Raw genomic sequence first — 17,636 nt, 5'->3', positions numbered from 1 at the left:
ACGATCACAAAGGAACATTCTTTTTGATAATTGATATGTAGCATCTAATAATATCTCTAAGTGTGAGTTATGATGTTTTACTGAAGTTCATATGAGCTGACCAGGTATTAGTCTTCCTAGTTACATCTGGTGGAGCCATGGTTAGTAATTTATTTTTAAATGCCTCCTGTTTGACATCGGTGGATGTCCTCATTTCTTCCTCACTTAACCGGCCACATAGGGGTTGGTCATAATGGATAATTTTATTTGCTGTATACAGTTGGAACCTGCATTCTACAGAAACCCAACTTTATAATAAGATACAGAATAAATAGAGAATTAAACTATTATGGAAATTGGCGTATAAGTACTCACTTAACCTTTATGTTTTGAGGAGGATACAATAATTAGCTCAAGGATTGTTTTCTCAATGCACCTGAGTCAGCCATCTGTATTTTTTTCGAGGTCCTTTATTAACAACTGCTGAGGCATACAGCTTTTGACTGTCTATCCAGGGATGAATAAAAGAATGTTAGACTTACCACTTCCTCTTTTTACATTATCTTTATAACATTACTTTACTTATAGCATTTTTCACCTGTCACTGAAAAGAGGTTTAACTGCTCCTCCTTTTCTTACCTGAGAAGCTGCATAACTTATGGCCAAAAGTCAAAATCCCAAACTCACCTAAAGCATATTTTTTTCCTTCCGCAGTAGACTTTGGGCTTGTTGCCAGTCTCTCCTGCTTAGCTCAGGCTAAAACGGTCATGTCTCTCTTTTTTTTTTTTTTTTTTTTTTTTTTTTAAAGTCTGGGCCGGGCACAGTGGCTCATGCCTGTAATCCCAGCACTTTGGGAGGCGGAGGAGGGTGTATCACCAGAGGTCAGGAGTTTGAGACGTGCCTCACCAACGTGGAAAAATCCCATCTCTACTAAAAATATAAAATTAGCTGGGTGTGGTGCACATGCCTGTAATCCCAGCTACTCGAGAGGCTGAGGCAGGAGAATTGCTTAAACCCGGGAGGTGGAGGTTGTGGTGAGCCGAGATCGAGCCATTGCACTCCAGCCTGGGCAACAAGAGCGAAACTCTGTCTCAAAAAAAAAAAAAAAAAAAAAAAAAGAAGAAGTCTTAGGCTAAGCATGGTGGGGTAAGCCGGTTATCCCAGCACTTTGGGAAGCCGAGGCGGGAGGATGGCTTCAGACCAGCCTGGACAATATAGGGAGACCTTGTCTCTATAAAAAATTTAAAAGTTAGCCAGATGTGGAGGTTTAGTTGCTTGGGAGGCTGAGATAAAAGGATCACTTGAGCCTGGGAGGTCAAGGCTGCAGTGAGCCATGATCATGCCACCGTACTCCAGCCTGGGCCATAGAGCAAGACTCTGTCTTTAAAAAAAAAAAAAAAAAAAAAGTAGAAAAGTTAGTTTTTAATGCTTCAATTATATTGCCTTAGCTCCAACTTAGTGTGGTTTACTTTATAAATTATGGATAACTGTAGATATTGTGATATTTATAGTTTTAGTCACTGATGTGTTAGATTTTATCCAGATATTCAGCTGTTTTACCTGGGTAGATGACATGTACACAGCCATCTTCTAAAAAAAGTTTCAAGCAACAGTGTTTTTATATACTCTATCAATCAAACTTTGTGCATTAATTAAATACTGTTTGTATTTAAATCATTATGGAATCTCTGACTTCTACAAGAGTTGGGTCAATGAGAATCAAAGCAAAACTCGGCTCCCCTTGGATTTCCTCTTACATATAAAACCTCAAAATAATGCAGTGTCTACCTTGAAAGTGGCCAGCTACATTCTGACAGGGGCTTAAAGACATCCTTTGCTTTAATCCCACTTCTGACACCATCTGCTTAGTCCTCACAGGACAGTGATGTTAATGACGTGAATGAGGAAAAGTGATTGTATAAAAGTTGGGTGGGGCCAGGTGCTGTGGCTCATGCCTATAATCCTAGCACATTGGGAGGCCGAGGCGGGCAGATCACCTGAGGTCAGGAGTTCGAGACCAGCCTGGCCAACATGGCAAAACTTTGTCTCTACTAAAAATACAAAAATTAGCCAGGCATGGTGGCAGGCACCTGTAATCCCAGCTACTCGGGAGGCTGAGGCAGGAGAATCACTTGAACCTGGGAGGCAGAGGTTGCAGTGAGCTGAGATCGCACCATTGCACTCCAGCCTGGGCAACAAGAACAAAACTCCATCTCAAAAAAAAGTTAGATGAAGTTTCTGTAATTTTAGGGTATGCAGAAAGCTATAGATACAGTTACATAAGGCAGGAGCTAATAGCATTTTTTAGGCAGCACTGTTAGGGCTTCCCAAGTCCCTCGCATGCCTCAATGAGACATACAGCCATGCTTATTGGCATTTTTCCAAGCACAAGAGGCTTGCTTTATTTCTCTGAGATGTATTTTATACTCTTCTACCATCTCCTCCTGAAACACATACCCAAATGTTTAGCAGAATCTGAGTACATGCCTACCAGCTCCGACAGTATAAGTAACTACTACAAAACAGTTCTAACATACTTTGACACGTCTACTATGGGAACTAACTGACTTTGGCTTCAATAGAACCCTGCCTCAGGCCCAGGCTTCACGCTGTCTGAGGTTCTCTTCAGCACAATGTGATGGGTTCCTTGGACGTCTGGCTGCACCTGTTCGGATCTCTGAGAAGATTTTGTTTGTCTTTGTTCTGTTTTGCCAAGTCTGAGATTGGCACTGGGGAAAATTGCCTTTCTGAGGGCTTTATTTTTGGTTTCCTTATTATCTCATTTCTGTTGGTGGGAGACCTGGGAGTTGCCTTAAGAACTGAACAATCACAGGCCCTTGCTGTTGACCTGATCAGGGTTACACATAAAGCCCTCCTCTCCCAAGTAGGTTGTCAACTCTGTGAAAGCAAAATTTCTGTTTTATACACTGCTTTATCTCTCTAATCTAGAACATGCTGGCACTTAGTAAATGTGTGTTGAATGAATAAATAGACTCCTTAACAACAACTTAACAAGATTTAGATTCATTTTCAGTCTAGCCCATGGATTAGATATCAAATTCTGAGTTCTTGTTGACACTTTGTCATTAAAATCCATAATCCAGCTAGGAAATCTCTGCTTCTAAGCAGTTGGCCTCCCTGGTCATCCTTCCAGCGCTCAGGCTGCAGCCTTCTCCATCTTGCTTCTGCCTTTAGGCAATTCCAAGTAGTGGTCTGAAGTGGAGAAGCCCTTGGCCCCAGACTGCATCTCAGTGGTGTTGAGGATAGTTGTCTGCTTTGTCTGGCAGGGAATGTGTGATAGTGGATGTTTAGGAGGGGTCTAGAGGATCAGGCAACTCTCCTTTCTCTGTCATACTTGCTGTAAGTTTACTTCCATGTGGATGGATGAGTACTGCTTCCAACAGTCCCCATGGACGAGGACTCATTTCCAAGTACCAGTAGCCCCTTGTGATATGCGCCCATATTTGGCTGATGCCAGCTGTCAGCATTCCATCATTTTCAATAGCCCCCACTTGTGGACCAGCAGGCATGTCAGAATCCTGAAGGTTGATCCTTATCCTCCCCGCTCCCTGCAGTGCCCCTGCCTGGGTTCTGCTCTGTCTCTCTTGACCCTCCCTCCAGGCAACAGCAGAGGCTAACAACTTTAATACAAGAGATGGTTGTCCTGGTTTAATGAGATTTGGGCATCCCATACAAGTCTGGGGGTGTGTCCCAAGTGGAATTCCTCTCCCAATTCTCTGTGAAGAGAGGGGAAAGGAACCGTTTCACTTCACAAACTGCCTTCCACTACAGAGGCAACTTCCCTCTCCAGCCATCTCAGCGGCCCGGCACAAGCAAACACGAGGAGGAGGTGCCAGAATTATTCTTAGCAGCAGATTATAAAGGAGGAATCTGTGAATATTCTGCATTAATATTTTAGTCCTTGTGGAATATATTCACTGTCAATCTGTGGCATATGTTCCTTAGGAAACCAAGGAACTTTTACCAAACCAAAATTAGAAGTAGTTTCTAAGCCTTTTATAAATGGCGGTGCCCTTACCTGTGAACTGACAGGCGCTAGCACCAAATGACCTCAAAATTCCACTGTAGCATTAGCATTTTCCAGAATTTTTTTAGACTGTACTTACAGTTGAATGGATAAGGCATTAAAACCTATCTTCCACCTCATTCTTTCTGAGTTGATTTGAATGGGTTTATGAACTGAAACAAAAAGAAAGTTCTATAAAGAAAACTATATACTGTGGGCTTAAAAAATTTTTGTGGGGTTTCAGAGATTTTTGTTTGTTTGTTTTGGTCATGTTTTGGTGTCAACTCTAAATTAATAGCCTTCTTTAATCCTTGATTCCTTAATTTATTAGTCTATGGCATCAATATAAAATTTCACTGGATTATAAACTGTGTAGGATTATCAGTTCCCCAGTGGCTGGTACTGTACCTATCATGGGACCACTGTGTGTCTAATGTGGTGCCTTACACTTAATACACAGCAAACAAATACTGTTCAAATGAATAGATGAATGGACCAATTTACTTAGCCTGATTCTCTTAATAGTTAATCTGTCTTCAAGATGCTGTGCAAGTCCATTCTTGGTCAGCGACCACTTGTACCTTCACTTCATTAGCAACTATGAATGGTCTTTGTGGGAAATGACGTGACTGATGTAGAATCCAGGGTGCCCCAGTTGGCCCTGGGACTGCACTTGGCAAAATGACTTTTTAATCTTTGTAGTATCTGTCCTTCAGGAATTACAATGTTTGTTTGGTTTAAATCTGTTTAACCCCAGGCAAAAGGAATCGAGAAGATTCTTTGTCACTGTGGCTATCATGCCTATCGTACACACCAAGGTGCTTTGTCAGCAGGTTTACAATGAAACAAAGAACATGCTCATAAGTGACTGTGAGAAAATGGGAAGGATGTAGACAGGTTTCCTTCAGTCACCAAATCACCGTATATAAGTAATCCCAGTTTTCCTTCTAACCTTTTATGCTGTGCTTGGAAACAGAAATCTGGGAGAAGTTGCCCCCAATTTGTTTTTAGTTTCTAATTTTTTAATGGACACGCAATAATTTTGTATGTTTATAAGGTACATAGTTTCAATATTTTCAATGTATAGTGGTCAAATTGGTATCATTAGCGTATCTTTCACCTCGAACATTTGTCATTTATTTCTGTTGGGACCATTCAAAATCCTCTCTTCTGCTATTCACTCATATGTGGAAGCTGCCCCCAGTTTTTTTTAGATGCCTTATTTAATCAGGAGATCTGTGGGAATTTCAAGCTCGCCTGAGGCATGATGAGCATGGTGAAGTGGCACAGTGTCAACGGCAAATGAGCAACCTGCGCTCCCAGCTCCTTCCTCAGCGTAGCCGGACAGAGACCCTTTGTTGTCATTGATCAATAGCTGCTTTGTGGGCCTGTATTGTTAGAGTTGCTAAGAACTGACCATCCTGCTAAGCTAATGCTGCTGGATTTACCATATAGAGATTGATGAAAACTGCTCAATCCTATCTTGAAGCTTGGCCCAATAAATGGGGAGGAACTTCTAGTTCTACATTTCCATCCCGTTTCCAAGGCTGGAGTGACCTTACAGAGCCTGCAGACCTTACAGAGAGTTGGTACAGAGATCTGCAGTTGCATGTGTGTTGTTTAAGCTGAGCCCAGCCCTCCCCATGGGAGAGTGATGGCACACGTGTAGTGCACGCAGGGCGAGGAGCACTCCTGCTCCAGAGCCCTTCTCTCTAAGCTACATTCTTCTTCATCCCACCCCTTCATTCTGCAAGAGTTCTGCCCGCATAGCTGCAGCAAGCAGGTAGAAATGCAAGACTCCTGTTCTTTATGAAGATGGAAGGGACTGAAATTATAATATCTATTAAACCCAGAAATGCTGAAATTAATCATCTCCAAGGCCTATTGCTTAGTTAGGTAACTCCACTAAAAGCTGAATCATTCGTTGATTTTTTTCTAAGTGAATATGATGCTATTTTCATAAATGATTTTCTTTATTCAAACCCCTTGATTTTCTGTATTGGTTTGAAGCAAAGCAATGACTTCTGTCTGATAATTTTAGGCATTAAACCTGCTGTTCATTATAGAATAGTTTCTTCACTTTTGATGACAGAGTGGCCAGTGTATAAAAATCCAGAAGTAAAGTGTTGGAAAATGATTTTTAGAAGATTAATGTGCCTAGGAAATCACACTCCCACAGTGTAATCATCAAATCAAACCTACTCACTTATGGAGATAAAAGAACACTTCAAAAATATGTAAGCACTTTTCTGTCAAAAGGGAGTGTCTCTCCAAAGACTGTGGCAGAGTTGGGTCTGATTATTTTAGGCAAGTGTCTGAACATCTCACAGATTCTCCATTTGGGGGGAATGGGCACTACCAGGGGTGTTGACCTGCCTCCTGTCAATTAGTGTGTGGTCAGGATGTGGTAACCGAGGAGGCATTTGCAGGAGTGGAAGGTGTGAAGGATCAGGGTGCTCTTGTGGGTGTGTTTAAACTATGTTGGCGTGCTCTTTACCCGACTCCCTCCCGCTCATTTGAAGTTCGTGTCATGCTCTGCCATCTTCTGCCCCTTCCTGTTCTTGTCATCTGTCAACTTCCTGTCTCTGAGCAATTCAGCTCATGGTCAACTGGCCAACCCTAGCCAGCTCCTGCCATGCCCTGGGTTACATCATCACCAGGAACTCCTCTGTCCCTCAGTGTCTTAACCAGCTGTCCTCTGGATTTCTCATTCCCGGGTACACCTGATCTTCATCAAGACAAACGAGTGCCTAGACACCTTCATTTTTCCCCAAGTTCATCAGCCCTTGCCTCACTTTTTGTGCCTACCCAAATGCCATTTCCCAGTCCTGTTGGCCCTTCTCCCCTACATTCCTCCTACCACCTGCCTCTCCACTCTTCTCATAGGAAGTCCCACGTTGGCACAGATGGCCACCACCAGAGAGGCTGCCTGGCTGCTGAACATGGCCCTCCAAGCTCCTGCCTCATTTTCATCCTTTCCTTTGGTTGGTTTTCTCTGCTGCTTCTCAGCAGTCATCCAGGTTTCAATTCAACCTCCTGCCCCTCCTTCACTGAGAAAACAGAAGCCACTGGCACGCATTCCATCTTGGTGCTTCTTTCTCTCTCCTCCATTTTGCTTCCCATCCTTCACTCACGTCAGCCATTCATCTTCTTCCCTCTCTTCTCAGAGGAAGTAAGTCCCTTCTCCAATTCAAGACAGGTCCCTCACCTGGTGCTTGGCCCCGGCCTCCTGTCCATCCGTGCTCCCTCATCTGTGTCTCTTGTGTCACTCTCCCACAGCCAGATCCATGTCCTCAACCAAAAAGTACATCCCAGTTTCCCACCTCCACCCAGCTCTCCTCAGGAAAAAAACAGGTCCTTTGACTAATCTTATAAACTTACACATTTCTGCCGTCACCTTCCCTCCAACCTTTTTCGTTTCTCATTCAGGCCTTGTAGTCTTTTCTTCACTATCCTATCTCATCTGTCCTCTGTCCCTGCCATTCTACTGACATGGGGGCTCTTTAACCCCTGAGTCCAGTGACTCTCCTCTCTCTGTCTTACTAAGAGAACTTGTTTCTTCTAGAAGTAGCATTGTCCAGTAGAAATATGTGAGCCACGTGTATAAATTTTCTAGCAGGCACATTAAAAAAGTTGAGATGGTGACATTGATTTTAACAATATATTTTAACTCGATATATTAAAAAATATTTCAACATGTAATTAATATAAAATTATATTTTACATTCTTTTAAAAATTTTTCAGTAGGACTTCAAATTCCAGTGTGTATTTTATAGTTATAGCACAATTCACACTTTTGAAAGCCACATGTGGCATTGGCTACTGAATTGGACAGAGCGTGTTAGAGAAGAATGTAAACGTTCTTCTCTCGCCTTTTTGAAAGAATCTCTCTTGGCCCTTCTGGTGCCTCCCTCTCTCTTCTCAGTGTCTCACCTCTGCTTCCTCTTCCAGCCCCTTACATGCTGTTGGTCCTCAGGATTTTACCTTTGGCTGGCATCTTTTCACCCTCTACCATCTACCCTCTCTCTTAATTAATCTTTTATATCCCACCCATTGGCTAGTGATTCCCAGGGTCATGTCACTGACTCCCATCTCTCAGTGGAACTTCCAACTAACAAAGCTATCTCACAGGTGTTCAAAGCTCAACATGCCAAAATTGAACTCATCATCTTCCCTCATTGATATTTTCTCTCTGTCTCATTCTATGATACAACCATCTATCCAGATATGCAAGCTGGAAAACTGGTATTGCCCTTGAGTTGCTTTTCCTACTTCATCCCCTAAAGACTCTCCATGACAAAGTGCTGTGAAGTCTATTTCGCCAACCTTTCTTTAAATATTCACCTGTTTTCTTCTCCACAACCACTGCTCCAGTCAAGTGCTTCATCATTCCTCTCTTGGATCATCACAGTGGCCTCTTCAGTATTCTGCCCATCTTAGTTCCCTTTACGCCACCCTTTGTAATCTCATTTTTTCACCCAAATAACTTTGTATTCACCTAAAATAGCCAAGTCTAAGACCATATCCCCATTTTTAAAACAACAACAAAAAGACACAAAGCTGTGTGATAGGCTTCAGTCAAGAGCATTTCAAGAGGGTAGGCTTCTCAGGACATCCTGTAGTTCTTCTGCCTGAATCCTTTCCATCAACCCCATCACTAAGTATCTCTGTACGTGATTCTGGAAGACATGGGAATACACTCAACAGAGTCCAGTTCTTAGGAATACTCTTAACAGAGTCCAGTTCTGAAGAATGCACTTAACACAGTCCAGTTTGGTCTTGATAACAGAGAGGCCCCATGGCTTTGGAGATTTTTCCTAACCCTGGATTTATCCTAGAGCACTGGTTGCTAATTTCTCTGTGTTTCTCGCCCCTCCCTTTCTCCCTCCCCTCCCCCATCTGTCCCTCCCTACCCCCCTCCTTCCCTCCTTCACTCCTTCCCTCGTCCCTCTCTGCCTCCCCCTTCTCCCATTCCTCCCTCTCTCCCCCCTCTTCCATTCCTCCCTCTCTCCTCCCATCCCATTCCTCCCTCCCTCATCCTTCCCTACCCCTCTCTCCCCCTCCCCTCTCTCCCCCTCCCCTCTCTCCCCCTCCCCTCTCTCCCCCTCCCCTCTCTCCCCCTCCCCTCTCTCCCCCTCCCCTCTCTCCCCCTCCCCTCTCTCCCCCTCCCCTCTCTCCCCCTCCCCTCTCTCCCCCTCCCCTCTCTCCCCCTCCCCTCTCTCCCCCTCCCCTCTCTCCCCCTCCCCTCTCTCCCCCTCCCCTCTCTCCCCCTCCCCTCTCTCCCCCTCCCCTCTCTCCCCCTCCCCTCTCTCCCCCTCCCCTCTCTCCCCCTCCCCTCTCTCCCCCTCCCCTCTCTCCCCCTCCCCTCTCTCCCCTCTCTCCCCCTCTCCCCTCTCTCCCCTCTCTCCCCCTCTCCCCTCTCTCCCCTCTCTCCCCTCTCTCCCCTCTCTCCCCTCTCTCCCCTCTCTCCCCTCTCTCCCCTCTCCCCTCTCTCCCCTCTCTCCCCTCTCTCCCCTCTCTCCCCTCTCTCCCCTCTCTCCCCTCTCTCCCCTCTCTCCCCCTCTCCCCTCTCTCCCCCTCTCCCCCTCTCCCCTCTCTCCCCCTCTCCCCTCTCTCCCCCTCTCCCCCTCTCCCCTCACCTCTCTCCTCCCCCCTCTATTCCCTCCCCTTCCCTCCCTCCCCTACCCCTTCCATTCCTCCCCTCCCCCTTCCATTCCTCCCCTTGCTCCCCTTCCCTCCCGCTTCCATGCCTCCCCCTGCCCCCTTCCATACTTCCCCCTGCCCCCTTCCATACTTCCCCCCTCCCCACTTCCATGCCTCCCCTTCCCTCCCCATCTCCCTCCCCTTCCCTCCCCCCTCCCCTCCCCTTCCCTCCCCCTCCCCTCCCCCTCCCCTCCCCCTTCCCTCCCCCTTCCCTCCCCCACCTCTTCTCTCCCCTTCCCTTCCCCTTCCCTCCCCCACCTCTCCTCTCCTACCTCTCCTCTCCCACCTCTCCCCTCCCCGTTCCCTTCCCCACCTCTCCCCTCCCCACCTCTCCCCTCCGCACCTCTTCCCCACCCCTCCCCACCTCTCCCCTCCCCCACCTCTCCCCGCCCCCTCCCCTCCCCCATCTCTCCCCACCCCCTCCCCTCCCCCCACCTCTCCCCACTCCCTCCCCTCCCTTCCCCCACCTCTCCCCACCCCCTCCCCTCCCTTCCCACACCTCTCCCCTCCCCTCCCCCATCTCTCCCCGCCCCCTCCCTCTTCCCTCTCCCCACCTCTCCCCTCCCTCTTCCCTCCCCACACCTCTCCCCTCCCCACACCTCTCCCCTCCCTCTTCCCTCCCCCGACCTCTTCCCTCCCTCTTCCCTCCTCCCTCCCTCTTCCCTCCCTCTTCTCTCCCCCAACCTCTCCCCTCCCTCTTCCCTCCCCCCACCTCTCCCCTCCCCTTCTCCCCTTTCCCCCTCCCCTTTTTCCCCCTCCCCTTTTTCCCCCTCCCCTTTTTCCCCCTCCCCTTTTTCCCCCTCCCCTTTTCCCCCTCCCCTTTTTCCCCCTCCCCTTTTCCCCCTCCCCTTTTCCCCCTCCCCTTTTTCCCCCTCCCCTTTTCCCCCTCCCCTTTTCCCCCTCCCCTTTTCCCCCCTCCCCTTTTCCCCCCTCCCCTTTTCCCCCTCCCCTTTTCCCCCTCCCCTTTTCCCCCTCCCCTTTTCCCCCTCCCCTTTTCCCCCTCCCCTTTTCCCCCCTCCCCTTTTCCCCCCTCCCCTTTTCCCCCCTCCCCTTTTCCCCCCTCCCCTTTTCCCCCCTCCCCTTTTCCCCCCTCCCCTTTTCCCCCCTCCCCTTTTCCCCCCTTCTCCTCTCCCCCTTCTCCTCTCCCCCTTCTCCTCTCCCCCTTCTCCTCTCCCCCTTTCTTCCCTCCCCTTCTCTTCCCTCCCCTTCTCTTCCCTCCCCTTCTCTTCCCTCCCCTTCTCTTCCCTCCCCTTCTCTTCCCTCCCCTTCTCTTCCCTCCACTTCTCTTCCCTCCACTTCTCCCCCCTTCTCCCCTCCCCCTCTCTCCCCTCCCCCTCTCTCCCCTCCCCCTCTCTCCCCTCCCCCTTATCCCCCTTATCCCCTCCCACTTGTCTCCCCCTCCCCCTTATCTCCTCCCACTTGTCTCCGCCTCCCCCTTATCCTATCCCACTTGTCTTCCCTTCCCCCTTCCCCCTCCCCCTCCCCCTCCCCTTCGCCCTCCCCCTCCCCCTCCCCTTCCCCCTCCCCCTCCCCCTCCCCTTCCCCCTCCCCCTCCCCTTCCCCCTTCCCCCTCCCCTTCCCCCTTCCCCCTCCCCCTCCCCTTCCCCCTCCCCCTCCCCTTCCCCCTCCTCCTCCCCTTCCCCCTTCCCCCTCCCCCTTCTCCCCCTCCCCTTCCCCTTCTCCCCCTTCTCCCCCCTTCCCCTTCTCCCCCTTCTCTCCCCTCCCCCTTCTCCCCCTTCTCTCCCCTCTCCCTTCTCTCCCCTCCCCCTTCTCTCCCCTCCCCCTTCTCTCCCCTCCCCCTTCTCTCCCCTCCCCCTTCTCTCCCCTCTCCCCCTTCTCTCCCTTCCCCCTTCTCTCCCCTCTCCCCCTTCTCTCCCTTCACTCCCCTCTCCCCCTTCTCTCCCTTCTCTCCCCTCTCCCCCTTCTCTCCCTTCTCTCCCCTCTCCCCCTCCCCCTCCCCCTTCTCTCCCCTCTCCCCCTCCCCCTTCTCTCCCCTCTCCCCCTCCCCCTTCTCTCCCCTCTCCCCCTCCCCCTTCTCTCCCCTCTCCCCCTCCCCCTTCTCTCCCCTCTCCCCCTCCCCCTTCTCTCCCCTCTCCCCCTCCCCCTTCTCTCCCCTCTCCCCCTCCCCCTTCTCTCCCCTCTCCCCCTCCCCCTTCTCTCCCCTCTCCCCCTCCCCTTCTCTCCCCTCTCCCCCTCCCCTTCTCTCCCCTCTCCCCCTTCTCTCCCCTCTCCCCCTTCTCTCCCCTCTCCCCCTTCTCTCCCCTCTCCCCCTTCTCTCCCCTCTCCCCCTTCTCTCCCCCCTTCTCTTCCCCTTCTCTTCCCCTTCTGCCCCCCTTCCCTTCCCCTTCTGCCCCCCTTCCCTTCCCTTTCCCCTCCCCTTCCCTTTCCCATCCCCATCCTCTTCCCTTCCCCTTCCCCTCCCCTTCTCTCTCCTTCTCTCCCCCCTCCCCTTCTCTCCCCTTCTCTCCCCTTCTCTCCCCCCTCCCCTTCTCTCCCCTTCTCTCCCCTTCTCTCCCCTTCTCTCCCCCCTCCCCCCCTCCCCTCCTCTCCCCCCTCCCCCCCTCCCCTCCTCTCCCCCCTCCCCCCCTCCCCCCTCCCCTCCTCTCCCCCCTCCCCCCTCCCCCCTCCCCTCCTCTCCCCCCTCCCCCCCTCTCCCCCCTCCCCTCCTCTCCCCCCTCCCCTCCTCTCCCCCCTCCCCTCCTCTCCCCCCTCCCCCCCTCCCCCCTCCCCTCCTCTCCCCCCTCCCCCCTCCCCTCCTCTCCCCCCTCCCCCCCTCCCCCCTCCCCCCCTCCCCCCTCCCCTCCTCTCCCCCTTCCCCCCCTCCCCCCTCCCCCCCTCCCCCCTCCCCTCCTCTCCCCCCTCCCCCCCTCCCCCCTCCCCTCCTCTCCCCCTCCCCCCTCCCCTCCTCTCCCCCTCCCCCCTCCCCTCCTCTCCCCCCTCTCCCCTCCTCTCCCCCCTCCCCCCTCCCCCCCTCTCCCCTCCTCTCCCCCCTCCCCCCCTCTCCCCTCCTCTCCCCCCCTCTCCCCTCCTCTCCCCTCCTCTCCCCCCCTCTCCCCCCCTCCCCCCCTCCCCTCCTCTCCCCCCTCTCCTCCTCTCCCCCCCTCTCCCCTCCTCCCTTTTCCCCTCTCTCTCCTCCTCCCTTTTCCCCTCTCTCTCCTCCTCCCTTTTCCCTTCTCGCCCCTCCTCCCTTTTCCCTTCTCGCCCCTCCTCCCTTTTCCCTTCTCGCCCCTCCTCCCTTTTCCCTTCTCGCCCCTCCTCCCTTTTCCCTTCTCGCCCCTCCTCCCTTTTCCCTTCTCGCCCCTCCTCCCTTTTCCCTTCTCGCCCCTCCTCCCTTTTCCCTTCTCGCCCCCTCCCTCTTCTCTCTCCCCGCGCCCTCCCTCTTCTCTCTCCCCGCCCCCTCCCTCTTCTCTCTCCCCGCCCCCTCCCTCTTCTCTCTCCCCGCCCCCTCCCTCTTCTCTCTCCTCGCCCCCTCTCTCTTCTCTCTCCCCTCCCCCTTCTCTCTCCCCTCCCCCTTCTCTCTCCCTTCTCTCTCTCCCTCCCCCTTCTCTCCCCTTCTCTCTCCCCTCTCTCTCTCCCTCCCCCTTCTCTCCCCCTTCTCTCTCCCCTCTCTCTCCCCTCTCTCTGTCCCTCCCCCTTCTCTCCCTCTTCTCTCTCCCCTCTCTCTCTCCCTCCCCCTTCTCTCCCTCTTCTCTCTCCCCTCTCTCTCTCCCTCCCCCTTCTCTCCCTCTTCTCTCTCCCCTCTCTCTCTCCCTCCCCCTTCTCTCCCTCTTCTCTCTCCCCTCTCTCTCTCCCTCCCCCTTCTCTCTCCCCTCTCTCTCTCCCTCCCCCTTCTCTCTCCCCTCTCTCTCTCCCTCCCCCTTCTCTCTCCCCTCTCTCTCTGCCTCCCCCTTCTCTCTCCCCTCTCTCTCTGCCTCCCCCTTCTCTCTCCCCTCTCTCTCTGCCTCCCCCTTCTCTCTCCCCTCTCTCTCTGCCTTCCCCTTCTCTCTCCCCTCTCTCTCCCCCTCCCCCTTCTCTCTCCCCTCTCTCTCTCCCTCCCCCTTCTCTCTCCCTCCCCCTTCTCTCTCCCCTCTCTCTCCCTCCCCCTTCTCTCTCCCCTCTCTCTCTCCCTCCCCCTTCTCTCTCCCCTCTCTCTCTGCCTTCCCCTTCTCTCTCCCTTCCCCCTCCCCTTTGGATTTCCCAAGACATTCTAAAACCATTGGAGCATTTTATGCCACATTTTGGAAGGTGAAGAAAGCTGTTTCCTCCAAGGACACTTTGAACATTGTCTGATGAACACGACTCAAAACAACTTCAAACTTGAATTTCTTGGCTAGTTGGAACTGAGTTTCCCCACACTCACACCCACACCCACACCCACACCCACACCCCTTTTTATAGAAACTGGTTGGAACGACTTGGTTTCTCACAGGCTGTCCAAGCCTCGCTCCCCAGTTGGCTCTCATGTTGTACTCATCTTGGATTGCAACTGACTCGTGACCTCAGTTGTTTCAGAAGCTTCCCTGAGCACTTTGGCCCTGAATGCTCTTACACATTTCAGGTCATTGTGTGCTCTGCTCCACCTCTTGCTCTGTCAGCCCAGTGCCTTGGGGAGGGGGAAAGGAGGGACAAGTACCCAGGCATTGGCCTGCCTTGGGGGTCTGTGCAGGGCAAGAGCCCATGTCAGGATAACACTCTCCACATCTTTAGTTGAGTCTAAGCTTTCTCTTCAGCAGCCCAGCGCTGGGCAGTGGGATGACAGCAGGAATTGGCCTTCCCATGATCCTGCCCTGCCCACAGAATGTGCCACCTGTATCCACAGGGGATACAGGGTTGTGACTCTCCCCACAGGCACTGAAGAGCAGGGCCAACTTGTTACTCAACACCAAGCCCCAGGCTGGAGTTCGCAGCCTCTCCCTGGGCTTCCTGCCTTCACTCTGTCTTCTTGGCAGGCTTCTCCTGCTCTCCAGAGCTTAGGCCTGTCTGCCACCCTCTCTCCTGATTATCCAGTTTGTTTGCTGTCTTGCCAGGCTCCCTCCTTAAATTTCTTGCCAATGGAAGCTCTTTCTCCTTTGTTCCCTGACCCTGCCCCCCTGCCCATTCTCCTCAAAGCCTGCTTGCCCCACCAGGCCCCTTTGTGTCTCTGCTCCTCCCATCTCCAGTCTCTCAGCCCCTCACCTTCCCAGATCTTGGCCCCACTGGGTCTCCCTGCCAGTGCCAGGTTGTGCCCACAGCCTTCCTCGCACTCCTGTCCTGTGCCAGCTGGGAATGACCAACTCTAATGAGCTGATTGGACTGAAAGTGAGTGAATGTCCTCATGCCTCCACTCCTTCCCACCTCAGCAAAGCTTTTCAGAGTCCCATTTCTGATGGAATCTGAATCTAGAAGGATTTAGATCCACGGAAAACTGTTAAACCTCCAGTGTTTGGCTACGTGTGAAGTCTCTGGCAGTCCCTCCCACATCTGATGTTATGAACACTGTTTATAGATGCCTGGAAAGAAGCTTTTAATACTTGTATTGTGTTTTAACTTGCTTTCCTTTGGAGGCAGGGAATTGTCAAGTAAGTATTCACACCGCTCTGGAGAAAAACACAGGTGTTTGGTGAACATCCAGTACTAAGTGTTCACGCAGAATCCACAACCGCGAAGGGTCAATACTTAAAATCCGCTGAATTTGCCACAATGCAGGTTTCTTCCCCTTGCTCCTCTCATCTTCAGTTTTGAAGCAATACAGCTGTAAACATATGCTTGCGAAATGAGAAAGAAACATTGAGATTGCTTTACCTTTCGGTTTTTTTCTGAAAATCAAGGTGAAAAAAAAAAGCATCGGATTGCCTCTGTGTATATATATACAATCTCCTGTATATATAAGTACACGGTGTTTGTGCTTGTATGCATACTCTATATTCACTGTATAATATATTACATATTATACAACCTGTGTGTCCCCTGAAATCGAGCCCTGTGTTTATCCTCGAATTATGCCTTATGAGCCATGCCATAGTTCCAGTGTCCTCTTGCTCTCCTCATAGCCCCTGGCTTGCTTTTGTCATACACTTAAACATTCTTAGGTGAAAGAAGAAACCCACGGATTTCATTTGAAAGTCCCACTAAAACAGAAGAAAGAGCAGATGTCCTGGGAAGCGATAATTAATGTGAAGGAAGTGTCTAATTGTGAGAACTGGCATGCCCCCAGTCTCCCGATTTTGCTCAATTTGGTGGCGATGATGTCAGCCGGGGGTGTCGTTTTGCAGAGATGTGCTCTCTACCCATTCTTCAGTGGTGATTATAATACCGTTTGGTCCAATTATCACTTATGATTACATAACGTGTTTTGATTGAAGAGTTTCTGAGAAAATAAAGGTACCCTGTCTTTCCCTGCACACAAAAAGAACCCCCGCAAGCCATTCGAGCAGGCAGGCTGACCTACCAAGAAACACTGGGAATTATTAGGCTAAATTATGAGTTGAACTTGATTTGGAAACAAAGTATCTATTGTACATAACTCCCCACGACATCCAGGAAGATGTCATTGTTTTTCTGACAGCAAGTTTCTCCCCAGCACACTCTAAGCAGAGTCCCCGGGCGCATTCGTAAAGTCACGGAGAGTGTGCGGGAAGCATTGACAAAGCTTCCTTTTCTCTCCCTATTCTGTAGGCGCTTTAGTGCAGAGTTTGCCCAGAGACGCCAGGGTATGAGCTTTCTGAATTTGTAGACTGGTGCACTCTTTCATTTCTGTTTTAGTTCTTTGCTGGCATGCTGGGGAAGCATGGTGTGTGCCACACAGGAATGTCTGTTCACTTGAAAAATGCTTGTGCATGAGTGAGGTGGTTGCTAAAGCGGCTATAAACTGTACTAAGTTTCTCACTTGGCTTTGTTTGCTGCTTACAAGGGGATCAAGGTAATCCTTCTCTTTGCATATCCCGGGAGCAATAACTAATTACTTTGGAACATGTGGTGGGAGCTGGTACAGTTCTCTCTCGACCCATCCAGAGAGAAATCTGATTTAAGGAAACCCCACATCACCAAGAACTGGCCTACTCCTCTAGGATTCCATTAGGGCTTACACATTGTAAAATCTCTTCATTAAATTTGGAGGCCCCAGACCCCAAAACTGAGGCGGGAAAAGCAACCTTTGGTGTGGTAGCAGCTGAATGCAGACCCGAGTCCTGAGACGAGGGCGGAGTGGGATGCGGGAGTGCTGTCTGTCTCCTGTCCCTCTGCTTCCTGCCTGCCTGTCTGAGAAGTGAGGCCGACCTAGGCACTTGACCTGTGGTCCTTAGGGCCCTTTCCGAAGCCTGGCTTGTAAGTGCCACTTCACGCCACACCATGGCCATTGACAACTTAATTCTGAACAACATGAGCACATCCCTGTCTGAAAAAGGTCAGCAAGTCCAGGAAATGTGGCCTCCCTCCCCTCATGGTCAGGCTTCTCCTTGGTTTTGAACCAAGCCCCTCTTGTTTCAAGCCCACATGTTCTTCCTGCTCCCCCTGCTCCCAGGAGAAGGTTAAGCAGAGGGAGGAGGGCTGACCCTGACCACGCTGCCTCAAGCGTGGGGAGGCCCAACCCAGTGCCTGTGAATTCAGGCTGGGTCCCGTGGCAGGCGGGGAGTGAGAGAGGAGGGCAGGACTGAACAGATCCAGGTGGAGGGGCCTTTGAGGCGGGAGGAGAGAGGAGGCCGGCACTGGCTTAGACAGGCCACACCAGGAAGGCAGCCTTGCAGCCCTTGTTCAATGCTGTGCTTCCTCTGGCCGCTGTCTCTTCCAGACCACCCGTTAGCCGAGCAGCTCCCCAGCCTGAGAAACTGCAGAAGAACAATATCACCAAAAAAAAGAAACTGGTTGAGGTGAGTTAAACAATTACTTGTAGTCTGATATTGACATTCTAAGACATACCTGGTGGACATCCCCATCTGCACGTCCCAAAGACACAGTCAAGTGAAACAGAGT

General features: G+C 51.2%; 1 protein-coding gene across 1 annotated transcript in view; it reads left to right on the top strand.

Annotated features, from left to right (window-relative positions):
• Positions 1–17,636, top strand: part of EML6 (EMAP like 6) — a 256,550-nt gene that overhangs the window by 215,982 nt on the left and 22,932 nt on the right. Inside the window, exon 29 of the mRNA XM_055377903.2 lies at positions 17,455–17,533. Within this exon, the coding sequence (XP_055233878.2) occupies positions 17,455–17,533 (79 nt within the window). The remainder of the gene's footprint in view (positions 1–17,454; positions 17,534–17,636) is intronic.

The sequence above is a fragment of the Gorilla gorilla genome, chromosome 12 (genome assembly GCF_029281585.2).
Source record: "Gorilla gorilla gorilla isolate KB3781 chromosome 12, NHGRI_mGorGor1-v2.1_pri, whole genome shotgun sequence".
NCBI classification, from domain to species: Eukaryota; Metazoa; Chordata; class Mammalia; order Primates; family Hominidae; genus Gorilla; species Gorilla gorilla.
This window is presented reverse-complemented; position numbering and strand designations above follow the sequence as displayed.